Source organism: Ochotona princeps, chromosome 8 (assembly GCF_030435755.1).
Source record: "Ochotona princeps isolate mOchPri1 chromosome 8, mOchPri1.hap1, whole genome shotgun sequence".
Lineage (NCBI taxonomy): Eukaryota > Metazoa > Chordata > Mammalia > Lagomorpha > Ochotonidae > Ochotona > Ochotona princeps.
Genome location: NC_080839.1, coordinates 65,385,613 through 65,405,631, shown reverse-complemented (window position 1 = coordinate 65,405,631; position 20,019 = coordinate 65,385,613). Strand labels below are relative to the sequence as shown.

The 20,019-nt window shown below is 52.4% G+C and overlaps 1 protein-coding gene across 1 annotated transcript in view; it reads right to left on the bottom strand.

The window, feature by feature from the left end:
- The window catches only part of ADCY3 (adenylate cyclase 3), a 75,893-nt gene that overhangs the window by 20,756 nt on the left and 35,118 nt on the right, over nt 1-20,019 (bottom strand). Inside the window, exon 3 of the mRNA XM_058668196.1 lies at nt 11,690-11,839. Within this exon, the coding sequence (XP_058524179.1) occupies nt 11,690-11,839 (150 nt within the window). The remainder of the gene's footprint in view (nt 1-11,689; nt 11,840-20,019) is intronic.

Below are 20,019 nucleotides of genomic sequence, written 5' to 3'. Positions count from 1 at the left end.
AGCTAGCTAGGCAACAGGACCCATGTCTAAACACGAAATTCACTCGGGTTTCACACAGCTTTTAAACATGCATCCCCAAAGTCATTTTATAAAATGTTTTTCAGAGGCCAGCATTTGGACTGACACTTCACATGAGTAGGGTGTAGAATTTTTCATGCACCGTGTCACTCTGCCTGGCACTCTCACAGTTTTGGATTTTCAGATTATAGGATTACAGATGCTCAACTCAGGACATCTTAAAACCCCGGGCACATGGAACAGAACAGATGCCCGCAGGCTGGATGTGGTCCAGGGACCACCTAATGACTCTCCCAATGAAGGTATCAACGGTGAAATTAAATTAACCATGGACACAGCCCAGAGAGTGCCCAAAGTAAGTGCTCAACAAATTACCCCTCTTAGCCCATGAACTTCATTCTGACTGCGGGCTGCATGCAGGATGCACTACAATGTGGGCCACCACCAACAGCCCCTGCAACCACGTGGACAGCAGGACGCAGCTGGAGTCAAGACCCTCCAGAGCCAGCCAGGGGGCTGCTGGAAGCCACACGCCCAGGGCAGAGGCCTCTGGGAGTACTCTCTCCCCACCTCCCACCCGAGCCTTGGGATCTGGACCTGGCACCTGGGGCGGATCCTCCCCCGGCACCATCCATAATCCTGACCTGTTCCTGGGAACATTCCATGAACCCAAGATGCACCACAGGGATGGAACATATAACTGCTGCTTGACGTCACAGGGACGCACCTGCTGGCTTCTCTCCCCCCAAGAGGCCTCCATGGCTCAAATACAAGCTACACATGTGGGAATTGGTCCGTGGAGAAGTTCCACGGCGACGCTGTCTCCAGGCTGAGCTAGGCTGGGGTGGGGCCCAGTCCCCATGACTCCTGTCAGCTGGGCCATGGGCCTGGCTCACCTGCACCACATGCTGGTGACGCTATAATGGCCACGATGGTAAAGGAAATATATAAACAGAACTGCCCAGCTCCACCCCACCCTCACCTTGGCCCCATCCTAACCTTGCCCCAATTCCATGCCAACCTCTGCTCTCCCCACCCTTGGGGGTTCCCCCACCTTGCTGAGGCCTGACAACCATGGACATACTGGGGCCGGCAAGAGAAGTCTAACCACCAGCCAAGAAGCAAGCGGTCCCGCATACCCTCCCTGAAGGCTATGCTCAAGACAAATTGCTCCACGCCATTCCTCACGGGCAAAGGCCTAGAGGTGAACAGTGAGGCAGGCTTGGGTGAGCTCAGGGCAGAGGGCCCAGGGAGCAAGCCTGACCAAGCTTCTTTCCCAGCAATGAGCCCACTCATGTGGCATGTACAGTTCCCTCCCCTGCTCAAGGCCATGTTATGAAATGTCCTTTGTTGTAGGTGGCCCTGGATACTGAAGGCAGCTATGAGGCAAGCAGAGACCACCAGCACCCACCTAAGCCACACCACAAAGGGTGCACCAGGGCAGAGAAGGGCTCACCTCAGTCTCTCTCTGGCCATAGCTGCCTCCCCTCCATAAGGTAAGGCCCGACTGCCTCCCACAAGGGGACAGGGCTCAGCTGGCTTGGTGACAGGTGTGATCTGAAGGGAGGGACTGCCTGGCCACCTCCTCTTCACCCCCTGGCTTCTCCCTCTTCTCCCCCTCAAACACATCCTCTCCCCAGGCACTGAGTCTGGGCACGTGATGGGGAAAGGCTGGGAATTCTAGAGCTTGCACCTGGCAACAGGTGTGCTCCTGGTGCATTTCTCTGGATGCTCGTTGTTACCAGGTGACAACTGGGGTGCCTAGCAACCCTTGAGGTCCCTAACTAAACCCTGGAGCAGAGTCCCAGGGGAACAGCAACAAACAACTCTGGCTCCTATCCCTGGGCCTGTGGTTCTAACCAAGCATGCCCATGGAGCCCAGGGGCTGGAGGTCCAGTAGACAGCCCTACCCCACAGTTAATGTCATTGAACACCGACAGTCACATATCTGGCCCCTCTGTGCACCATGGTCACACCCAAATGCCTCTGAGTGGACCAGGCCCATTCCCGTCCCACACAGTAGCTGTAGAGGAGTTAAAGCAACATGCTGTGGAGTAGCAACTTAAGTCACCACCTACAATGTGGGCATCTCTATGGGCACCAGTTCAAGTCCCAGTTGTTCCACTTCTGATCCAGCTCCCTGTTAATGCATCTGGGAAAACAGCGGAGGATGGCGCAAGAGCTTGGGCCCCTGCACCCATCGGGGAGAAGCTCCTGGCTCCCCATTTCAGTCCAACCCAGCTTGGCCATTCTGTGTGTTTAAGGAAGAAATCTGTCTTTCTGTCTCTCCCTCCCACGCTAGCTCTGTCCTTCAAATAAATTTTAAAAACATATCTCTTTCAGATTTTTTTTTAAATTTTACTGGAAAATGAGAGTTGCAGAGAGAGGGAGAGACAAAGAGATCTTCCATCCACTGGTTTACTCCCCAGATGACTGCAACGGCCAGAGCTGGCCTGAGCCAAAGCCAGGGGTCACTAGTTCACTATGCCCCATAAACACATTTTACAAAGAAAACAGCAAAGTTGCTGAAATCCAGGACCGTCCTCTCTACATCACCCAGGAAACCGACAGGCTCATCCCGTCACATGTGCACCAAGGACCTGGGCCACTTTGCTCCTCCACAGGGGACGAGGGCTTGTCATTAGCAGGAGGTGGTCACTGACCCAAAAGAAGGGACAGTGGCCCCAGGGCAGCTGCAGTGAGAAGGGAGACCTCCAGGGTGCAGCCTGGCCGCCAGCTGAGCCCTTGGCCTCCTCGAGGGCAGGCTTGGCAGTGGATGAGGCCCAGCAGGGACAGGGACCAGCAGGAGGCCACACAGCACTGAGCAGGGCACACTCCTACCACGGCACACTCCTGCGCAGTACGTGACCAATGTACAGTGACAGAATGACAAGTGACACCAGGGCCCCAACGTGGACACAAGTGTGGCAGGGACCCCTTCTGCAGAGGGGACATTGCTCTAAGAATTTCTGAAGACATGAAATGCACATGTGGGCATACAGCATGGCCCTGATCTCTAGCAGCACTTGGCACAGGAGCCACACCTCTGCCTCGGCCCCTCCCCACAAGGCCTGTCCGCCATCCTGACCCCAAGAGTCCCCCACCTGTTAGCTCGCACTCACCCTTGCCAGGGGCAAGGACAGTGTGAAAGTGACCCCCAGCACTAGCCTTGCTTTAAAGATACACCAGCCGGCACCACCCAGCCCCTGCACCTGGGCCCCTCGGGCATCACACACCCACTCTATGCCCCTCCTTAGGACACCAGGACTAAGGGCACCAAGGGGCTCTGCGCTTTTTGGACTCACTACCACCTTCTTACCTCATGCAATTCCAAGCCACCCCTCTTGGTGCTACTTTTAGCCCCACTGTTTTCTGAGGATAAAGACAGGAGGTATAGTGCCCACATCACTGGGGAGTGGTAAGAAGGCCAGGGCGTTGGCTCCAATCCCAGGTCAGAGATGGCCTCTGGCACCCATCACGGATGGAGGTGAGGGTCACCCGAAGGGGAGAAGGTACAGGATGGTGTGAAGCGGCCAGGTGTGGGGTCTTTACGCTGCTCGGGGTGCCCAGCCCAGTAGGTGCCCATTCAGTCTGGCCGTAAAACTCAGGCTTGGGCATGGATTTCGTTCCAAATGACAACACTGGGAACCCAACACTGCAGATGTACTAAACTGCAGGTTTTTAAGTAGCTAACCCTGTGTTATGCGGATTTCACCTCAAGTTTAAAAAAAGAAAGAAAGAAAGAAAAATAAATCAAGCTACCCTAAAAGCCACTGCTAGCCACGTAACCAAGGTATAATGCTGTATTTAGGATTGGTGCTGTGGTGTGGGGACTACGCCACCATCTGCAATGCTCACAACCCATACGGGCAATGGTTCATGTCCTGGCTGCTCCACTTCCTATGCAACTCCTTGCCAGTGTGCCTGGGAAAAGCTGCAGACAGTAGCCAAGTGCTTGGGCCCCTACACCCACAGGGGACACCAGAGGAGTTCTTCACTCCTGGCTATTGTGGCCACTTGGGGAGTCAATCAGTGAATCTCTCTCTTTCTCTCTCTCTGTAATTCTTTCAAATAAATAAATCTTAAATTTAACAAAAATGTGGAGAAAAATCATAGTGCTAGGTGGCCTAAGTATCTTAGTATTTATTGGGGTTCTTGACCTGCCCCTGTGCCAAGGTGATAAGCCTTCAAAGCAGGGGCATGGTATAGTGCTCGAGGGAGAGGGAGAAAACGGAGAAAACCCATGCTCCCCGGGGTCAGCGCAATGGCTCAATCAGCTAATCCTCTCCCTGCAAGCACTAGGATTCCATGTGGGCACCAGTTTGTGTCCCAGCTGCTTCACTTTCCATCCAGCTCCCTGCTTATGGCGTGGAAAAGCAGCAGAGGCTAGCCCAAAGCCTTGGGACCCTGCAAAGAGACCCAGAAAGAGACAGACAGATGTAAAGGAATCGTCTGTTTGGTGACTTGCTGTCCAAATGCCTGCAACAGGCAGGGCGGAGCCAGGTCCCAACAGGAGCCTGGGACAGCCCAGGTGGCCCATGTGGGTGGCAGGACCCACGTCCTTGAGCCGTCATCAGCTGTCTCTTGGGGTACACCTAAGTAAGAAGCTAGGATCAGGGCCCAGGCCCTGTGACACGCCATGCGACCACCAGGCCAGGTGCCTGGCCCTCCCTGGGGACGCTGAGCACAGAACTGGAGGAGCCTGCAGCAATCACAGACCCGCTCCCATGCAACGGGTCCAAACCCCAGTTTGGGAAGGTGCGAAAATGTAACATGGACTTCGAATTCTGACAGAAAGTGACAACAGCAAAAGGAGGAACAGGCTAGGGGTGTGTGTGAGAGAGACATCTAGACACATCTGGAAATGTACAGACAACGCTGGAAAAATCAACAAAACAAGTAACAGCGCCTGTGTCATGGACAGGGAACCAGGCAGCTGGGAGAAACGGCAGGGGGAGGCCTGGCTTCTCCTGACCCCCCTTCTGTATACTTCCATGATTTCATACCATGTGCACTCTGAACTAGCTGAAAATAATTTTAAAACACTTTAATGTTCAACCCTCTGCCTGCTGCTATTTTACATCAGCTTATGCCAAACACCAACCCTTCAACCAAGAACAACCATAAAAGCTGAATAAACTAGCAAACAAACTCAGAGCGGCCCTCAGCTCTCTGCAAGCAAGGGGAACCCCCCAATGCACGTAGAGAGACACTGAAGCGAGCCCAACACACTTGGCTGCACACCCACAAAGACAGGATTGAAAGGCTGCAGCCATAGACAGGTAACGCCTCGCTGACCCTGACAGCCACGGTACTGGGATCTCGGGGTTCCCCAGGATGAGGACCCCATTTTCATCTAGACCTGTGAGGCCCTACCTCCCAGGAGCAGACACAGGAGAGAAACTCACTGGTTCTCAGACAGATCGCACCTTGAAGCGCCTCGTCCCTGTGCAGGGTCCCCGAGGTCAGCCCCTTCCTAGCACATGCTACAAGTCACAGAGATCCTCCCAGCAGGGCCACTGTCCCACTTAGAGTCACTGCCTAGGATCTTCCATCCACAATACCACACCTGCTGTTTGACAAAGCCAAGATGGGGCCAGGGGTGGAGCTGAGCACTGGGCCCAGGGATGAAAACACCAGCTAAGAGCTCACATCCTGTACCACAAAGTGCCGAATCCCAGCTCTGGCTCCCCCAGCTCTGGCTCCTGCCTTCCTGCTTCCTGCCCAGGCACACCCTGGAAGGTAGCTGTGTTGCTCAGGGAGTTGGCTGCCCATGTGAGACACCCGGACTGAGTTCCAAGCTCCGTCCAGCCTGGCCCAGCATGGCCAGTGCAAGCATCTGGAAGTGGGAGCACCTGTTGTTCTCTCTCACTCTCCATCTCTTTTAAAAATATTTGTTTACTTATTTGAAATACAGAATTAGAGAGAAGGAAAGATCTTCAATCTGCTGGTTCACTTCCCAAAGCGCCACAGTGACCAGGCTGGGCCAGACCAAAGCCAAAAGCTAAGAATTCCATCCAGGTTTCCCACACGGGTACAGGAACCACCTCCTGCCGCCTCTGGATCAGAGACAGAGCAGACAGGACTTGAACTGGCGCTCATGAGGAGAGCCAGGATGACAGGTGGCAGCTTAGCCCACTTGCCACAGCACCAGCTCCCAGGCCAAGGCTAAAATGCATGCTTAATGTGTCTGGGAAAAGAAATGACCAGATGGACAACTAGAGTCCAGTTTTAAAAATCAAACAGAAGTCCTAGAACTGAAAAAAAAATCTCAGTTAAAAGTAAGGATTTGATAAATGAGCTCACAACCATTGACTTGACAAACCAGAGGATGAGAGGGTCAGCAAAGGGAAATTGGGTCAGTAAAAATGTGCGGCCTGAAGCACAGAGACGAAGAAGGAAGACTCAGAACGCGGGACAGGTGCTCGTGGAACATGTTAAAAATATCCAGCACTGCCAGCACTGAGGCACAGTGGGTCAAGCCACCACCTGCAACATGGCATCCCAGATAAGGGCCGAGTTTGAATCTGGCTGTTCCACTTCTGATTCAGCTCCCTGCTTGTCATAGATGGCCAAAGTCCTTTGTGATCTTCTGCCCATGTGGGAGAACCAGAGGAAGCTCTAGGCCCTGGGCTTCATTCTAGCTAAGCCCTGGCTTTTGCAACCATTTGGGGAACGGACCAGTGGATGGAAGACACCTCTCTCATTCTCGTGGTCTCTTACTCTGCCTTTCACATAAATAATACAATAAATATTAAAAAAAAAAGAAGCCCAAGGGGAAGATGCTGAGTCCTGAAGGAAGAGAGGAGATGAGGCAGCAGGAATGAGAAGGAACTGGCTTAAAGAGATTTCAAAGCCTGATCACAGTCACCAAACTACCAATGCAAGCAGCTCTCGTAGTTACATGAACATTCCTAAGGACATCACTGTGAACTACTGGCAAAAAAAGGAAGGACACATTCTTAGGAGAGGAGCAACAGCATGGAGGACCCTGTTTTTCCACTGGAGTGGTGGGAGGGGGGTGGGGTGCACCCAAGAGGGCTCAGAGAAGACGGCAGTGACCTGGCTTGCAGAAAGCGTCCACTCCCAAGCTCAGCAGGGACAGCTATGGAGGAGCCCTCACAAGGGGCTCAGGCCACATGGCATCCCCCTCCTAGTGGGATCAGAGCCCCTTGGAAAGGGGCCCTTTCACCTATGCACATGCCCAGGGAGGCCACTGGATCTGGGAGACATTGTTCCTCTCTGGGATGTGCTGTGGCACAAGGGTGAGGATGCCCCTTGGAATGCCTCCATCCCATGTGGAATCCCAGCTGCTTCACTTCAGATCCAGCTCTCTGCTAACACACCTGAGAAGCCCCGTGGATGGTGGATCAAGTACTTGCGTCCCTGCCACCCATTTCTAAGTCCCAGATGGAGCTCCTGGCCCCTGGTTTCAGTATGGCCCAGCCCCGTTACTGTAGCCTCCTGGAGAGTGAACCAGCAGGTGGAAGAGCTGTCTTGTTCTGTCTCTCCTCTGTCACTCTTCATTTCAAGTAAATAAATGCTTTTTAGAAGAAAAGTAAATATAAATAGAAGGACCAAATTACCACCATCACTAACAGAAAAGGGAACATCACTACAAACCGCACAGATAAAAGATTGCATAAGAAAGGTTAGGCCAAAGTTCAAAACTTTAGATTAAGTGGATGACTTTCTAAGAAAAAAAGTTCCCAAAACACACATTAAAAAGAATCTGGGGCCCGGCAGCATGGCCTAGCAGCTAAAGTCCTCGCCTTGAATGCCCCGGGATCCCATATGGGCGCCGGTTCTAATCCTGGCAGCTCCACTTCCCATCCAGCTCCCTGCTTGTGGCCTGGGAAAGCAGTCGAGGACGGCCCAATGCATTGGGATCCTGCACCCGCAAGGGAGAGCCAAAGAGGTTCCTGGTTCCTGGCTTCGGATCAGCACGCACCGGCCCGTTGCAGCTCACTCAGGGAGTGAATCATCGGATGGAAGATCTTCCTCTCTGTCTCTCCTCCTCTCTGTATATCTGACTTTGTAATAAAATAAATAAATCTTAAAAAAAAAAAAGAATCGGAATAACCCTACATCTACAATAGGAACTAATTTTTTTTAAAAATAAAGACCTATTTTTGGCTGGGTTCATTATTCCGACTGGTGAGGGTTGGTTGGGCTTTGGCAGCATGAGCTGGCACAAGCTGGCACTGGGGGATAATTCTGTCAAGTTACACTGCAGAACCACCTGGAGAGTGCATAATCTGGAGTGGGAGTGGCCTAGTAGGGAAATAGTGTGCTCCTCCCTCTTGGGTTACCACTTCCACGGGAGGGCACAAAAACCAGGATTGGGGCAGGGGTGGCTAGATAGAAAGGTACCCAACAGCATGTGTGTAGGTTGGATAGTGGAGCTGGTTAGGTTGAACTAGGCTTCAATGCCCATTGACATGTATGAGAGCCAAATGGGATGTGGGACAGACTGGACTAGTCTGCTATTCATACTGGCATGCATGGGAACCAGGGCAGGGGGTCGGCCTGGTGGGGGTTATTGTGGGTCGCCCCAACTAGGCTGCAGCTCCCACTGGTTTATGTGAGGGCCGAGTATGTGCTGGGCAGAATCAGGCTGGACTACAACACCCAGTGGTTCCAGCGGTGCTGGTCCAGGGCCGGAAACAGAACCGACCCAGCAATTGCAACCACCAGCTGATTGGGGCGATGGACTGTTCCGGGCCCTGTACTTGCTAATACACACAAGAATCTGGTCTGGGAACACCTCAGACAAAATTTCTTTCAGGATGTCCCCAATCAACCTGCCGGACTCAGAACCCTAACCATGAAAAGACAGAGGAGAGAACAAGTCAATCAACTACCCCAGCCATAGGTTGGCAGTGAAAGACAAGGCAAATGGAGTCAATAGTGGATTCTTCAGTGACCTCATCGTGCTTGGAATGGTGAGATTGGCAGCAATTCATAACTGCTGAACTGTCAAAACCACTTAAGCAAGACCCTCGGGGACCTGGGATGGGTGGGAGGCTGGGTGGGGCTTCTCCCTTTGTCTCCTTCTTTACCCCCAGAAACATGAAAAAAAACAATGTGGAAATAATAGTCTTACCCACTTTCCTGTAGCCTTTGAACTTTTTTGCCCTAATTAACTATGTAAAGATTGTCAAAAATAAAGAAAAAATGAAAAAAAAAAGGTTAAAAAAAAGACCTATTTTCATGGAAATCAGAATTACAGAGTGAGGGGAGAGAGAAAGAGAGAGATGGGTCATCCGCTGGTTCACTCACCAAATGAATGGAACAGTCTCAGCTGTGAGAGTCCAAAGTCAGCAGCCAGGAGCTTCTTTGAGTCTCCCACAAGGGTGCAACGTCCCAAGGCTTTGGGTCTTCCTCTACTGCTTTCCTAGACCATAAGCAGGGAGCACCCGGGACACAAACTGGCATCCATATAGGATGCCTGCACAGACAGGCAGAGGATTAACCTGTTATGCCACCGCAATGGCCTGGGAAACCCAGTTGTTCCATCAAGGATCACACCCATTGGACATCATGAACAAATTCTTTGAAATATTTCAGGTTTCTCAGGGAAGAAAGCCTCAGAATTCTCCCGTGAGTCCACAAGCCTGGCCCAAGGAGATAGCACAGCCCGCTGAGGTCCTGGGGAATTGAGGCAGGCCCTGGGACCCCAGCTCACCTCCTGGGCCCCCGTGAAACAGACCCAGCTCACCCACCCATCTCCCCAGGAAAGCTTCACAGCCGGGACAACTGAGGCCCCAGGAGGCGAAGATCGAGCCTCAGGCTGCACTCAGAGCGCAGCTGGCAGAGGACATCTGGCCTGTAGGCTCAGGCACCTGCTCCCGCAGCAGAAGGCCTGGGCTCACGGCCACCCTGCTCCAGTTCCAGCTCTCAGTCCCTTCCCAAGGCGGCTCCTGAGAGGCAGAGGTCACAGCTCATGGAAATGGGTTCCTGCCACTTGCATGGGGCATGTGGGTTGAGTTCCCAGTTTCTGGTTTGGCTCAAGCCCAAACCTGGCTATTGCAGGTATTAGTATCTCTGCCTCTCATATAATTTTTTTTAAGGCAACAATAGATCTGGGTTAGACCATTCATTCCACTTACTGAACTGACAGGCACCAGCTGTGCCCAGCTAGAGGGGCACATGGCAACACCCTGTCCATTCCACACCTCCCTTCCACGGACCTGGGACTTCTCCCTCTTGGGGCTAATGTTTGCTGTGCTGGTACAGATGGCCAGGCCAGGCTGCCCACACCCTGCAGATGCTCCCTGGCCTTCCAAGGTCGTGAGAGGGGGGCCACCCCTGGGAGACTCTTTCAGCCATCCCATGCTGACCCTGCCCAGGGGAGCACATGGCCCTGGGCATTAGAAAGGGGCCTCCCATGCCAGGCACCTCAGCCTGCCCACAGCCACTTGCAACATCTAAGGGCAAGTCTCTGTGTTTCTCACATCATCCTCGTGAAACTCACGAGACCTCAGCTTTGCCATTAGAAGGGCAAAACACAAGGTCAGCTTCGGTCAGATGTGCTGAAAGCTGCAAGGAAGCTCCCAGCCCAGTGAGAAGATGCCACATGAACAATCCAGAGATGTGGCCAAGGGTCCCACAGCACAGGACCAACGGGAATAGGGCACATACAATGGCTGGCCCCTCGCCTCACAAAAGACCCAGGAAACATCCCTTGCAGACCCTGGAGTGCAGCTCAGAAGCTTCTAGATCTCCAATAGAGAGGAAAGCCATCCCCAGGTCAGAGGCAGCTAGGACCCACCAGCCATAGGTCTCCAGGAGGACTTCCCAAAGACAACAGGGTCTCCCAAAACTGAGCCCCCTTCTGCCTGAGGGGCAGGATCTTCCAACACACCACAGAGAGGATCTAGAAGAAACACGACCTCCTGAGCACAAGCCACCACACTTCCCAGAGCAGAAGAGCACCAAGTTTTCAACTTGATGAGTTTGTTTTCCCAAGGGAAATAAACAAGGGACGACAGGGTGGGGTCATTTCTGGAGAAGTTCAGAGGGCGCGTGAGCTGGCTCCAGACTGAATGCTATTTAAAACCCCAAGTCCCAGTAGAATGTGGGGCAGGACTCTGCCGTGCACAAGGGCAGACAGAGAACGTGAACAGTGCAGTCCCCAGGGGCAGCAACTTGTCCTGCCTAAATGCCCACAACTGGGGTAGGGGGGTGAGGCGGGGGTGTGTGCGTGTGCGAATGGGGAGTAGCTTCCCGCTGGGGAGCAGGCAGCAAGGCCAGGTTATGCTCCTGCAATGCAGAGGTCCCACCCCCATCTGGGTGCACAGGGGTGGGTGCCCCAAGTAAACTTGCCCTGCAGCCAGCAGGAGGGGTAGTGAGCAGTGAGGGAGGAAGAGCCCCACGAATCAGCACAGGGAGGCTGCAGGATGCTTGGGACTTTAAACAGAAGAGTTTTATATTATAGGAGAAAAAAAGAGAAGGAAGGAGAGAACAGAGATTCAGCTCAAGCAGGAGACCCAGCAGTGGGCAGCTCCTGGGTGTGCACACACAGCCTCCTCCCATGGGGCCAGGTTAGGAACCTGGCTGGCAGACAGCAGACCCCATGGAGAGCCGAGGGTCCTGGCTCTGGTTTCTGCCCCTGCAGCAGCCCTCAACCCCGAAACTGCAGGTGCAAGGCTGCACCCAGAGGGCTCACCTGCTGCTGGCTCTGCTCCTCCAGGTTCATCCTGACCTCCAGCGACTGGCGGGCCTCCAGGAAGGCTTTGCGGTGCTTGCGGTCAGCCATGTAGTAGGACAGGACACCCACGATGATGGCGCACAGGTAGAGGAAGACATTGGCCAGGATCTGCACCCAAGGAGCCAGGGGAGAGAAGAGGACAGTGGTGAGGGGCAAACACGGACCACAACCAGCCCAGAAACCGGTGCCTGGAGGAGGCCCACAGCGCCTCTCACCTGGAGGGGACATTTGGGCAATAGCAGTGGTCCCTGCCCTCTGAACTGTGAACAGCCAAGGCCCCTCCCAGGCACAACTTCGATGCAGGCCCCTGCTTCGTGCCCTTCCAAGGCCTGCATGGTCGCTCAGATGTCCACATCCCCACTCACTAATGTGAACCCAGCCAGCACCAAGGGTTCACTTCCTGGGTGCTCCTGGGTACTCCTGGGTGCTGTGCTGACTCACTGGGGAGAGGGTGTCCAAACCGCAAGTCCCACAAGTCAGGAGTATGCAATCTTAAAAGTCACCAACACCTAGGATGTCACAGGAGACCCACAGGCTCACAGCCTGCTGGCATGCTGCAGGCCCCCCTCGGTATGCTGGGCCCCAGCTACTCCCCTGGGCTGCTGGGACTGTATGCCTCACGGCCACCTGGCGAGGGAACCTTTTACACCGATCTGAATGGCCACACCACAGCCACCCCCCCACCAGCGCCAACTGCTGACAGAGCCCATCATGGCTGCATGAGGTTCTGAGTCCTCCCACTTCCTGATCGCTGGCCTCCCCACACCTCCCTGGAGCAAGGCATGTGTCCTGCTGTGGCTCTTCCGCCTCCCCAGGCTGGGTCCTCCCTCCTGGCCTTGGGCCTGCGAGGAGGTGGAGCAGATGCCTCCACACAGGGGAGGTCTGGGACTTCAGTCTACTTGAGAAGTGGGATGGGAAAGAAAAGCAGAGGTTTCAGGCTTCCGGCTCTAAGGAAAGAAAAGGCTGGCCCAGCAAGGGATGATGGATGCTACGCTGTGTGGATACAATGGGCAGGTGCACAATACAGGAAAGGTAATTTTGGATGTTTCAAAATACATATATTTTAAATTTTAGAGGGGGAAGGAGGGAGCAAAGCGTGGGACAAACACATCCCCATTCCCTGGCTCACAGCGCCCATGGCCACAACAACTGACTGGCTGGGACCCTAACCAGGAAGGGAACTCATACTGGTTCTCCCATGTACTTGAGCCATCACTACTGCCTCCCAGGGGCTGCCCCAGCAGGAAGCTGGAGTCTGAGCCAGGTGTTGAACCCAGGCACCCTGGCATGGAACTACCAGGCTACACCCACTCTGAATTCTCATTGTTTCAACAGACAGTACAGGAGGTGAGGTGTGAAATGCACTTTCTGGTTTTCTTGGTTATGCAGTGGCTTGGATACAGTCTGAGCATCTGCCAAGGCACCCCGTGAGGAACTGAGGGGGCTTCATCTGCGGTCAGGCCTCTGGGGAACGCTTAGGTATAGAGGGAGGATTCCAGGTGGGGACCCTGTCATAGAAGAGGGAGAACAGCAGCTAATGTTGTGGTATAGCACACCTAGTTGTCACCAGCATCCCATCTGGGCACCAATTCGAGTTCTAGCTGCTCCATTTTCGATCCAGCTCCCTGCTAACAGCCTGGGAAAGGCAGCCAAGGTGGCCCTAGTGCTTGGGTCCCTCACTCTCATGGGAGACTTGGATGAGTCTCACCTGCACCTTGGCTATTGCAGTCATCTGAAAAGTGAACCAACAGCCGGAAGATCCCTAAATCTTCCAAATAAATCTTGAACTGCACCTCTGGAACCGGGAGTCATGCAAACCTGTGCTCCAAAGTGGCCTGCATCAACAAGGCAGGTATGCACAGCTGTGGCTTCCCCGCAGAGCCTGCAAGTGGCCACAGGGGGGTGCTCAGCAGGGCCACTGCAGCCAGGGGGCCCCAGACCACCCCAGCTCCCTGCATGGCAAGATCAGCAGCAAATGGTCCATCAGAGCTGCCACCTACTGAGTCACTCCCCAAACACCTGCAATGACCAAGGCTGGGCCAAACCAGGCCCAAACTGGGAACTGGGGATTCAAGCTGAGTCTCTCACATGGGTGCCAGGGACTCCACTAGTAGAGCCAGCACCACTGCCCGTCAGGGTCCATGCTGGCAGGAAGCTGAAGTCCAGAGCCAGAGCTGGTGGAGCCAAAACCACTTCCTCATATGATGTATTCACCGCCGAGCTAACTGCCCGCCCCGGCTCTGGACATCTTGAAAACTGAGATTAAAACTGTCACAACAACAACAAACCCACACGTGGGAGCTGCAACATTAAAAATCTGAAACAAAGATGTGTCCCCTGTGATTTCCTACTGTGTCCACGCACATCACTGGTCATCACCTCCAAGCCCTGAAACTGCACAGAATTCCAGCTTTCTATTTTAAAATGTCTCAGGGCCCGGCGTGGTAGCCTAGCAGCTGACGTTCTTGCCTCGCACACGCTGGGATCCCATGTGGGCGCCGATTCTAATCCCAGCAGCCATGCTTCCCATCCAGCTCCCTGCTTGTGACCTGGGAAAGCTGTCAAGGACAGCCTAAAGCCTTAGGATCCTGCACCCGCATGGGAGACCCGGATGAAGCTCCAGGCTCCTAGCTTTGGATTGGCTCAGCACTGGCCATTGTGGTCACTTTGGGAGTGAATCAGTGGACAGAAGATCTTCCTCTCTGTCTCTCCTCCCCTTTGTACATCTGACTGTTCAACAAAAAATAAATAAATCTTGAATAATAAAAAATAAAAATTCAAGTCTTGCTTGGCCAAATGGACAGGCGACCCTCAAAACATGCTTGAAATAAGCAAGCCTCACTTCTGAAAGATTGGGCTAGCGCCGTGCTGGGGACCACCACACTGTCCCTGTCCCCACCTCCCACTGGCCAGGGGTCAGGGCCAAGGCCAGGCTGGGGCGCTCCGGGGATGTGATGTCAAGGGAGGCAGAGAAGCTGCCATTCTTCTGCCACACATTGCCCAGAACTGCCTCTTGTTACAGTTTAAGAGCCAGGGATCTAGGAGGAAAAAAAAAAGAGGCCTCCAGGGAAGCCCTGCGCCCCAAGGAGAGTCTGAAATGGGCCTCCTGCGTCACAGTGACAAATGGGGTTCTCCCAGGTGTGTGCTGAGCTCTGCTCAGCAGGGATTCATTTTCCAGGGCTCCTTCCCCTAGGCAAAGCAGATACGGAGGGAGCTTTCGTTGGCAGAGCTCACCCTTTCTTCTGCCCGAGGCTGCCATCTCTACATCTGCTCCTAAACCAGCCACATCTGGTTGCACATCCACCCCACCTGGTCCCACCATTGGCAGCTGGTTGACCCATCTGCCCCACCAGCCAGTAGCCTGGGAAGAAAACAATGCTGTCCCCATCACCCTCAAGGGCCCAGGGCCCACCCACTCACCACCCTCCCCCCGCCACTGCAGCACTGGGTGTTCCAGGAACCCTGAGATGAAAGTAAACAGTATCATGTCCAGACTCACCCCGACCTCATCAGCAGGTGACTCAAACAAGTCTCCCTGTGCTTCCACTCAACATACCCACCCTTCAAGGCGACTCTGAAGGCTCTGCTGTGCCCCACGGCACACCCCGGCCAGGCCAGCCCACAGGGTACAGCTCCCTCCGCCACGCTTTCCCAGCCCAGGGCCCCACAGCCAGGCACTGCACCTGCCCTTCTCTCACTCCTTTTGTGCACTTGTCTCTTTCTGGGTGCCAACAGGGCTGGGGTGGCACTTCAATTTTGTTTCTCTGCCCTTCCCCAGCACCCAGGTCTGCAGCAGGTGGGAGGCAGCCGTCATCGACAGTAAATGATGGAGGAGGGAAGGTTATGTGCTCACACAGGCACCTCTCCAAGCGACTGGGAAGGAGCCTCTACAAGGTCTGCAGAAAGTCACTCGGGGTCTGCCTGGAACACAGGCTGGGCATCTGGCCTGCTTGCCAGGTTGCATAAGGGCCCTGTCACGTGTTGGGCTGCCAGGCTGTGTGGCTCACACCCCAGAGTCACCAGTTCACAGATGCGATGTGATGGTTCCACAGAGATTTAGTGAACACCCCACCACCACCCTGTGCCAGGTGTGTCCTCAGCATTTAGCAATGAACACAGCAGAAAAGTCACCGTTCTCATGACATTCTAGGAGCAACAAGCAAACAAATCACAGGCCCCCTAAGAGTATCTAGCAGAGCTTCACAGAGAATAAAATGGCGGAAAGTGGTAAGTGGCCAGCCAGTTGCTTTGTACTGGATATGATGGAAAGTGTTGGCCCGAGTTTCTCATTCCCCTGTGGGCATACGCTACAGCTACACCCTCACGGTAAGCTCACGGAGCCTGTTCTCCCCTCCTGCTGCCTGTGAGCATATTGGGTTGCTTTGGCCAAAAACATGTTAACACCTCCAGCAAGGGCACAGTTTAGACATGCACTTGCAAGGCTGGCTTTTCTGCGTTGCTATCCTCACCATGAGCATAACTTGCACCCCCAAACCCAGAACTACTGAACCACGTGAGACCCAGGCAGCAGGCAGAACCTCAGCTGCAGCCTGGAGCCAAATCCAGACCAGCCACATGCCAGTCAACCTACAGACGTACCAAAAAGCCAGGTGGGGTGGGAACAGCCAAATTCTAGATATTATACAGCAGGAGGTGAAAACAGTCACCTAGCTACCAGTCCATACAGGTGCTGGTTAGGGCAGTCTCCGACGAGCTGTGCAACTTAAACTAGGCAAAGAAGATCAAAGGCAACCCAGCCACAGGGAACACCAGCAGGAAGAGCACCCAAAGGGAAGAGGAGATGAAGGCCAGGGCCCTAGTGACATGCCCGCAGCACAAGGCACACCCTGACTCCAGCAGAGCACCTGCTGACTCTCCTCTGCTAAGCACCTGACCACCAGTTGTGTCTCCCACTCACGGGTAGCTTCAGCACCCTGCACAGCTCCTGATACACAGCAAAATTTAGTTGTGCAGGGTGCTTGGTGCATATCCTACTGTCCACATCAGAGTACCTGGGTTCAATACTCTCCTCCACCTCCTCATTTCAGTTTCTTGCTATTGCAGATGCTAGGAGACACCCAGGGATGGCTCAAGTAACAATTAAGTGCCTGCCGCCCACATGGCAGACCTGGACCCAGCCTCCAGCTATTGAGTGCGACTGGGAAAACAGGGGTTCCTTCTGCCTCCCTTGCAGAAAGCATAAATAGCAACAACAGCAGAAAGAAGCCCATGGAACAGTTCATTCACCAGAGTGTTCTCCTAGATGAAACAGCCCAGAACTGCAATGGAACCAAACATCAGAGCGGAGCTGATGTGTGCCACCCAGAGCTAGTCAGCAACGAGTCTGCGGAAACCTTTTGCTGTCATGATGAAGGCAGAGGCACTGTTGGCATCTTCTGGGTCAGGTGCAGGTCAGGGACTGTGCTGACACTCTACCATGCACAGGGAAGTCCCCACGGCGGAATGACCAGGCTCAAAATGTCAACAGCACGGAGGCCAAGAGATCCCAGCCTCGAAAGCAAGCTCCCTTTCCCACTGGATTCCCAAGGTTTTACACACACATTTTCTTCAGCCTGAAAAATAACAACCTCTGGAGCAAGGATGTAAACAACTATAAAAAAAAAAAAGAAAGAAAGAAATCTGTTGTGGAGTTTGTGCACAACAAGGAGGCTGCTTGCTGAATAGAAAGGACCGTGTGATACATGTGCCCACCAGAAAGGCTCCGTTTAGGCCTGGAGACCATCCCAAAGCAGGGAGCCATCTGGTCCACCTCCAGGTTTCCATGCAGAACTGAACCAGTCTCGTGCTCTTGTTAACCCAGGACTCATTGACTGTGACTTGAGTTAGTTCTCCCAACAGTTCATACACTGGAAGCTTAGACCCCAGGGTGGTGATCCTATAGGTGTCTGGCCCCTTTAGGGGTGGAGGGGAGGTTTTAGGTCCCTAGAATCCTGGCCCAGACTCTCAAAGTGGGGGAGCTGCTGAGAAGCCCAGCCAACTGCAATGCCGTCTCCCCATCTCTCTGCCTCCATGGGGGCTCTACCCAGAGGCTGGCCAGAGGCAGCTGTTCCATCTTAGACTCTGAACCTCCCACCTGTAAGCTGAGTAAACTTTTCTCCATACATTGCCCAGCCTCGGGCACTCTATGACAGAGACAGACTAATACAAGCAGATCAGACAACGCTCCTGTCCCTGGGGCCGGCAGCCACACCATTCTCTGCCACCTGTGGCTTCACCATAAAACCAAACACCCAGCCCCACCTTCCCACCTGCTTCACCATCACTAGTAATAACCCTCACCTACACACAAACACACAAGTTCCCCTATATCATTACTATAGTATAGTTCTTCATACACAGCCATATGTCCATCATTGCAGGCATGGACAATGGCAGACAGTCCAGCATCCTCTTGTCAAGATTGGGAGTCCATCTTTGGTCTGGAAGTAGACATGCATACTACTTTGTATCCTCACATCTGGATGTGAGTGTCTCCATTACACAGTTACTGTACATCCCCTTAAATGAAAAGCCACAATACAAAATCAACAACAGGAAGAAAAAGAAATTACCAACACCATGAAGTTAAACAAGATGCTGCTGAATGACTAATGTGTCACTGAAAAAATGAAAGAGAAAATCAAGAACCTTCTGCTACTGTATGATCTATGAGTAATTGAAGTATTTAATAGGAAGAAAGTGTTTTGAAGAGATGAAACTAACAAAAAAAATCAAAATCCATGAGATATAGTTTCCACTGATCTTTGCTGGTGAAATGTGTCTTATGCAGGCAACAAATAGATGGGTTTTGTTTTTTAATCCAGTCTAATAATCTATGACATTTGATTGATGAATTTAAGCCATTTACATTCAGGGTTAATATGAATGGGTGGTAAATTGATCCTGTCATTTTAGCAATGGGTTGTTCATTGATTTAGTCTTTTGTTGTTCTGTTACTAGGATGTTCTTCACATTTGCCTTTGGTTTTGGTGGGCGCTATTCCTTTTCTCTGACCAGAGAACATCTATAAGTATCTATTTGTACGGCAAGTTTGGAAGAGGCATATTCTTTTAGCTTTTCTTTACTGTGGAAGAATTTTATTTCATCTTCAAAGACAAAAGAAAGTTTTGCTGGGTTTGTTACCCTGGGTTGACAATTTTCTTGCTTTTAGAATCTGGAATATGTCGCTCCATTTTCTTCTGGCTTGTAGAGTTTACAGTGAGAGGTCTCCTGTGAGTTTAATTGGCATTCCTTTATATGTCAGTTGATTTTTTTTTTCACATGCACATTTAAGGATCTTTTCCTTATGTTCAGTTGAAGAGCTTGATTATCATGTATCTTGGTGAAGATCGTTTTTGGTCAACCCTGTTGGGAGTTCTATGCCCCTCCTGGATGTTGTCTCCTAATTCTTTCTCTAGATTAGGGAAATTTTCTCCTATTATTTCATTAAATACATTTGCAAATCCGGCTTCTCTTTTTGCACCTTCTGGGACTCCCATAACTCTTATATTTGGCCTTTTAATAGTGTCTTTCCATTTATGAATACTTTTTTTTTTTTTTACCTTGATTCAGCTCTGCTTCCAGCTTTTTGTTTTCCACCTGGTGACAGGAAATGTCTTCTAATTTTGAGATTCTTTCATCTGCCTCCTTCATTCTATTTGAGACTCTCCACTGTACTTTTTTAACCTTTTTTTAAAATAATCTTACATAGTTGATTAGGCTACAAAGGATCAAGGGCTACAAGAAAGAGGGTAAGACTATTGTTTCCACACTAATATCAATTTTTCCCCCTGTATCTGGGGTCAGGGGAGAAACAAAGGGAGAAGCCCTACTCAGCCTCCCACCCATCCTAGGCACCCAATGTGGGACATGTGCTGAGGGTCCTGCTCAAGCATTTTTTTTTTAAAGATTTTTATTATTATTGGAAAGCCGGATATACAGAGAGGAGGAGAGACAGAGGGGAAGATCTTCCATCCGATGTTTCACTCCCCAAGTGAGCCACAACGGGCTGGTGTGTGCCGATCCGATGCCGGGAACCTGGAACCTCTTCCGGGTCTCCCACGCGGGTGCAGTGTCCCAATGCATTGGGCCGTCCTCGACTGCTTTCCCAGGCCACAAGCAGGGAGCTGGATGGGAAGTGGAGCTGCCGGGATTAGAACCGGCGCCCATATGGCATTCAAGGCGAGGACTTAAGCTGCTAGGCCATGCCGCCGGGCCCAGTGCTCAAGCATTTTTGATAAACAGTCTGAATTGCTGCCAATCCTGCCGTTCCAAGCAAGATGAAATCT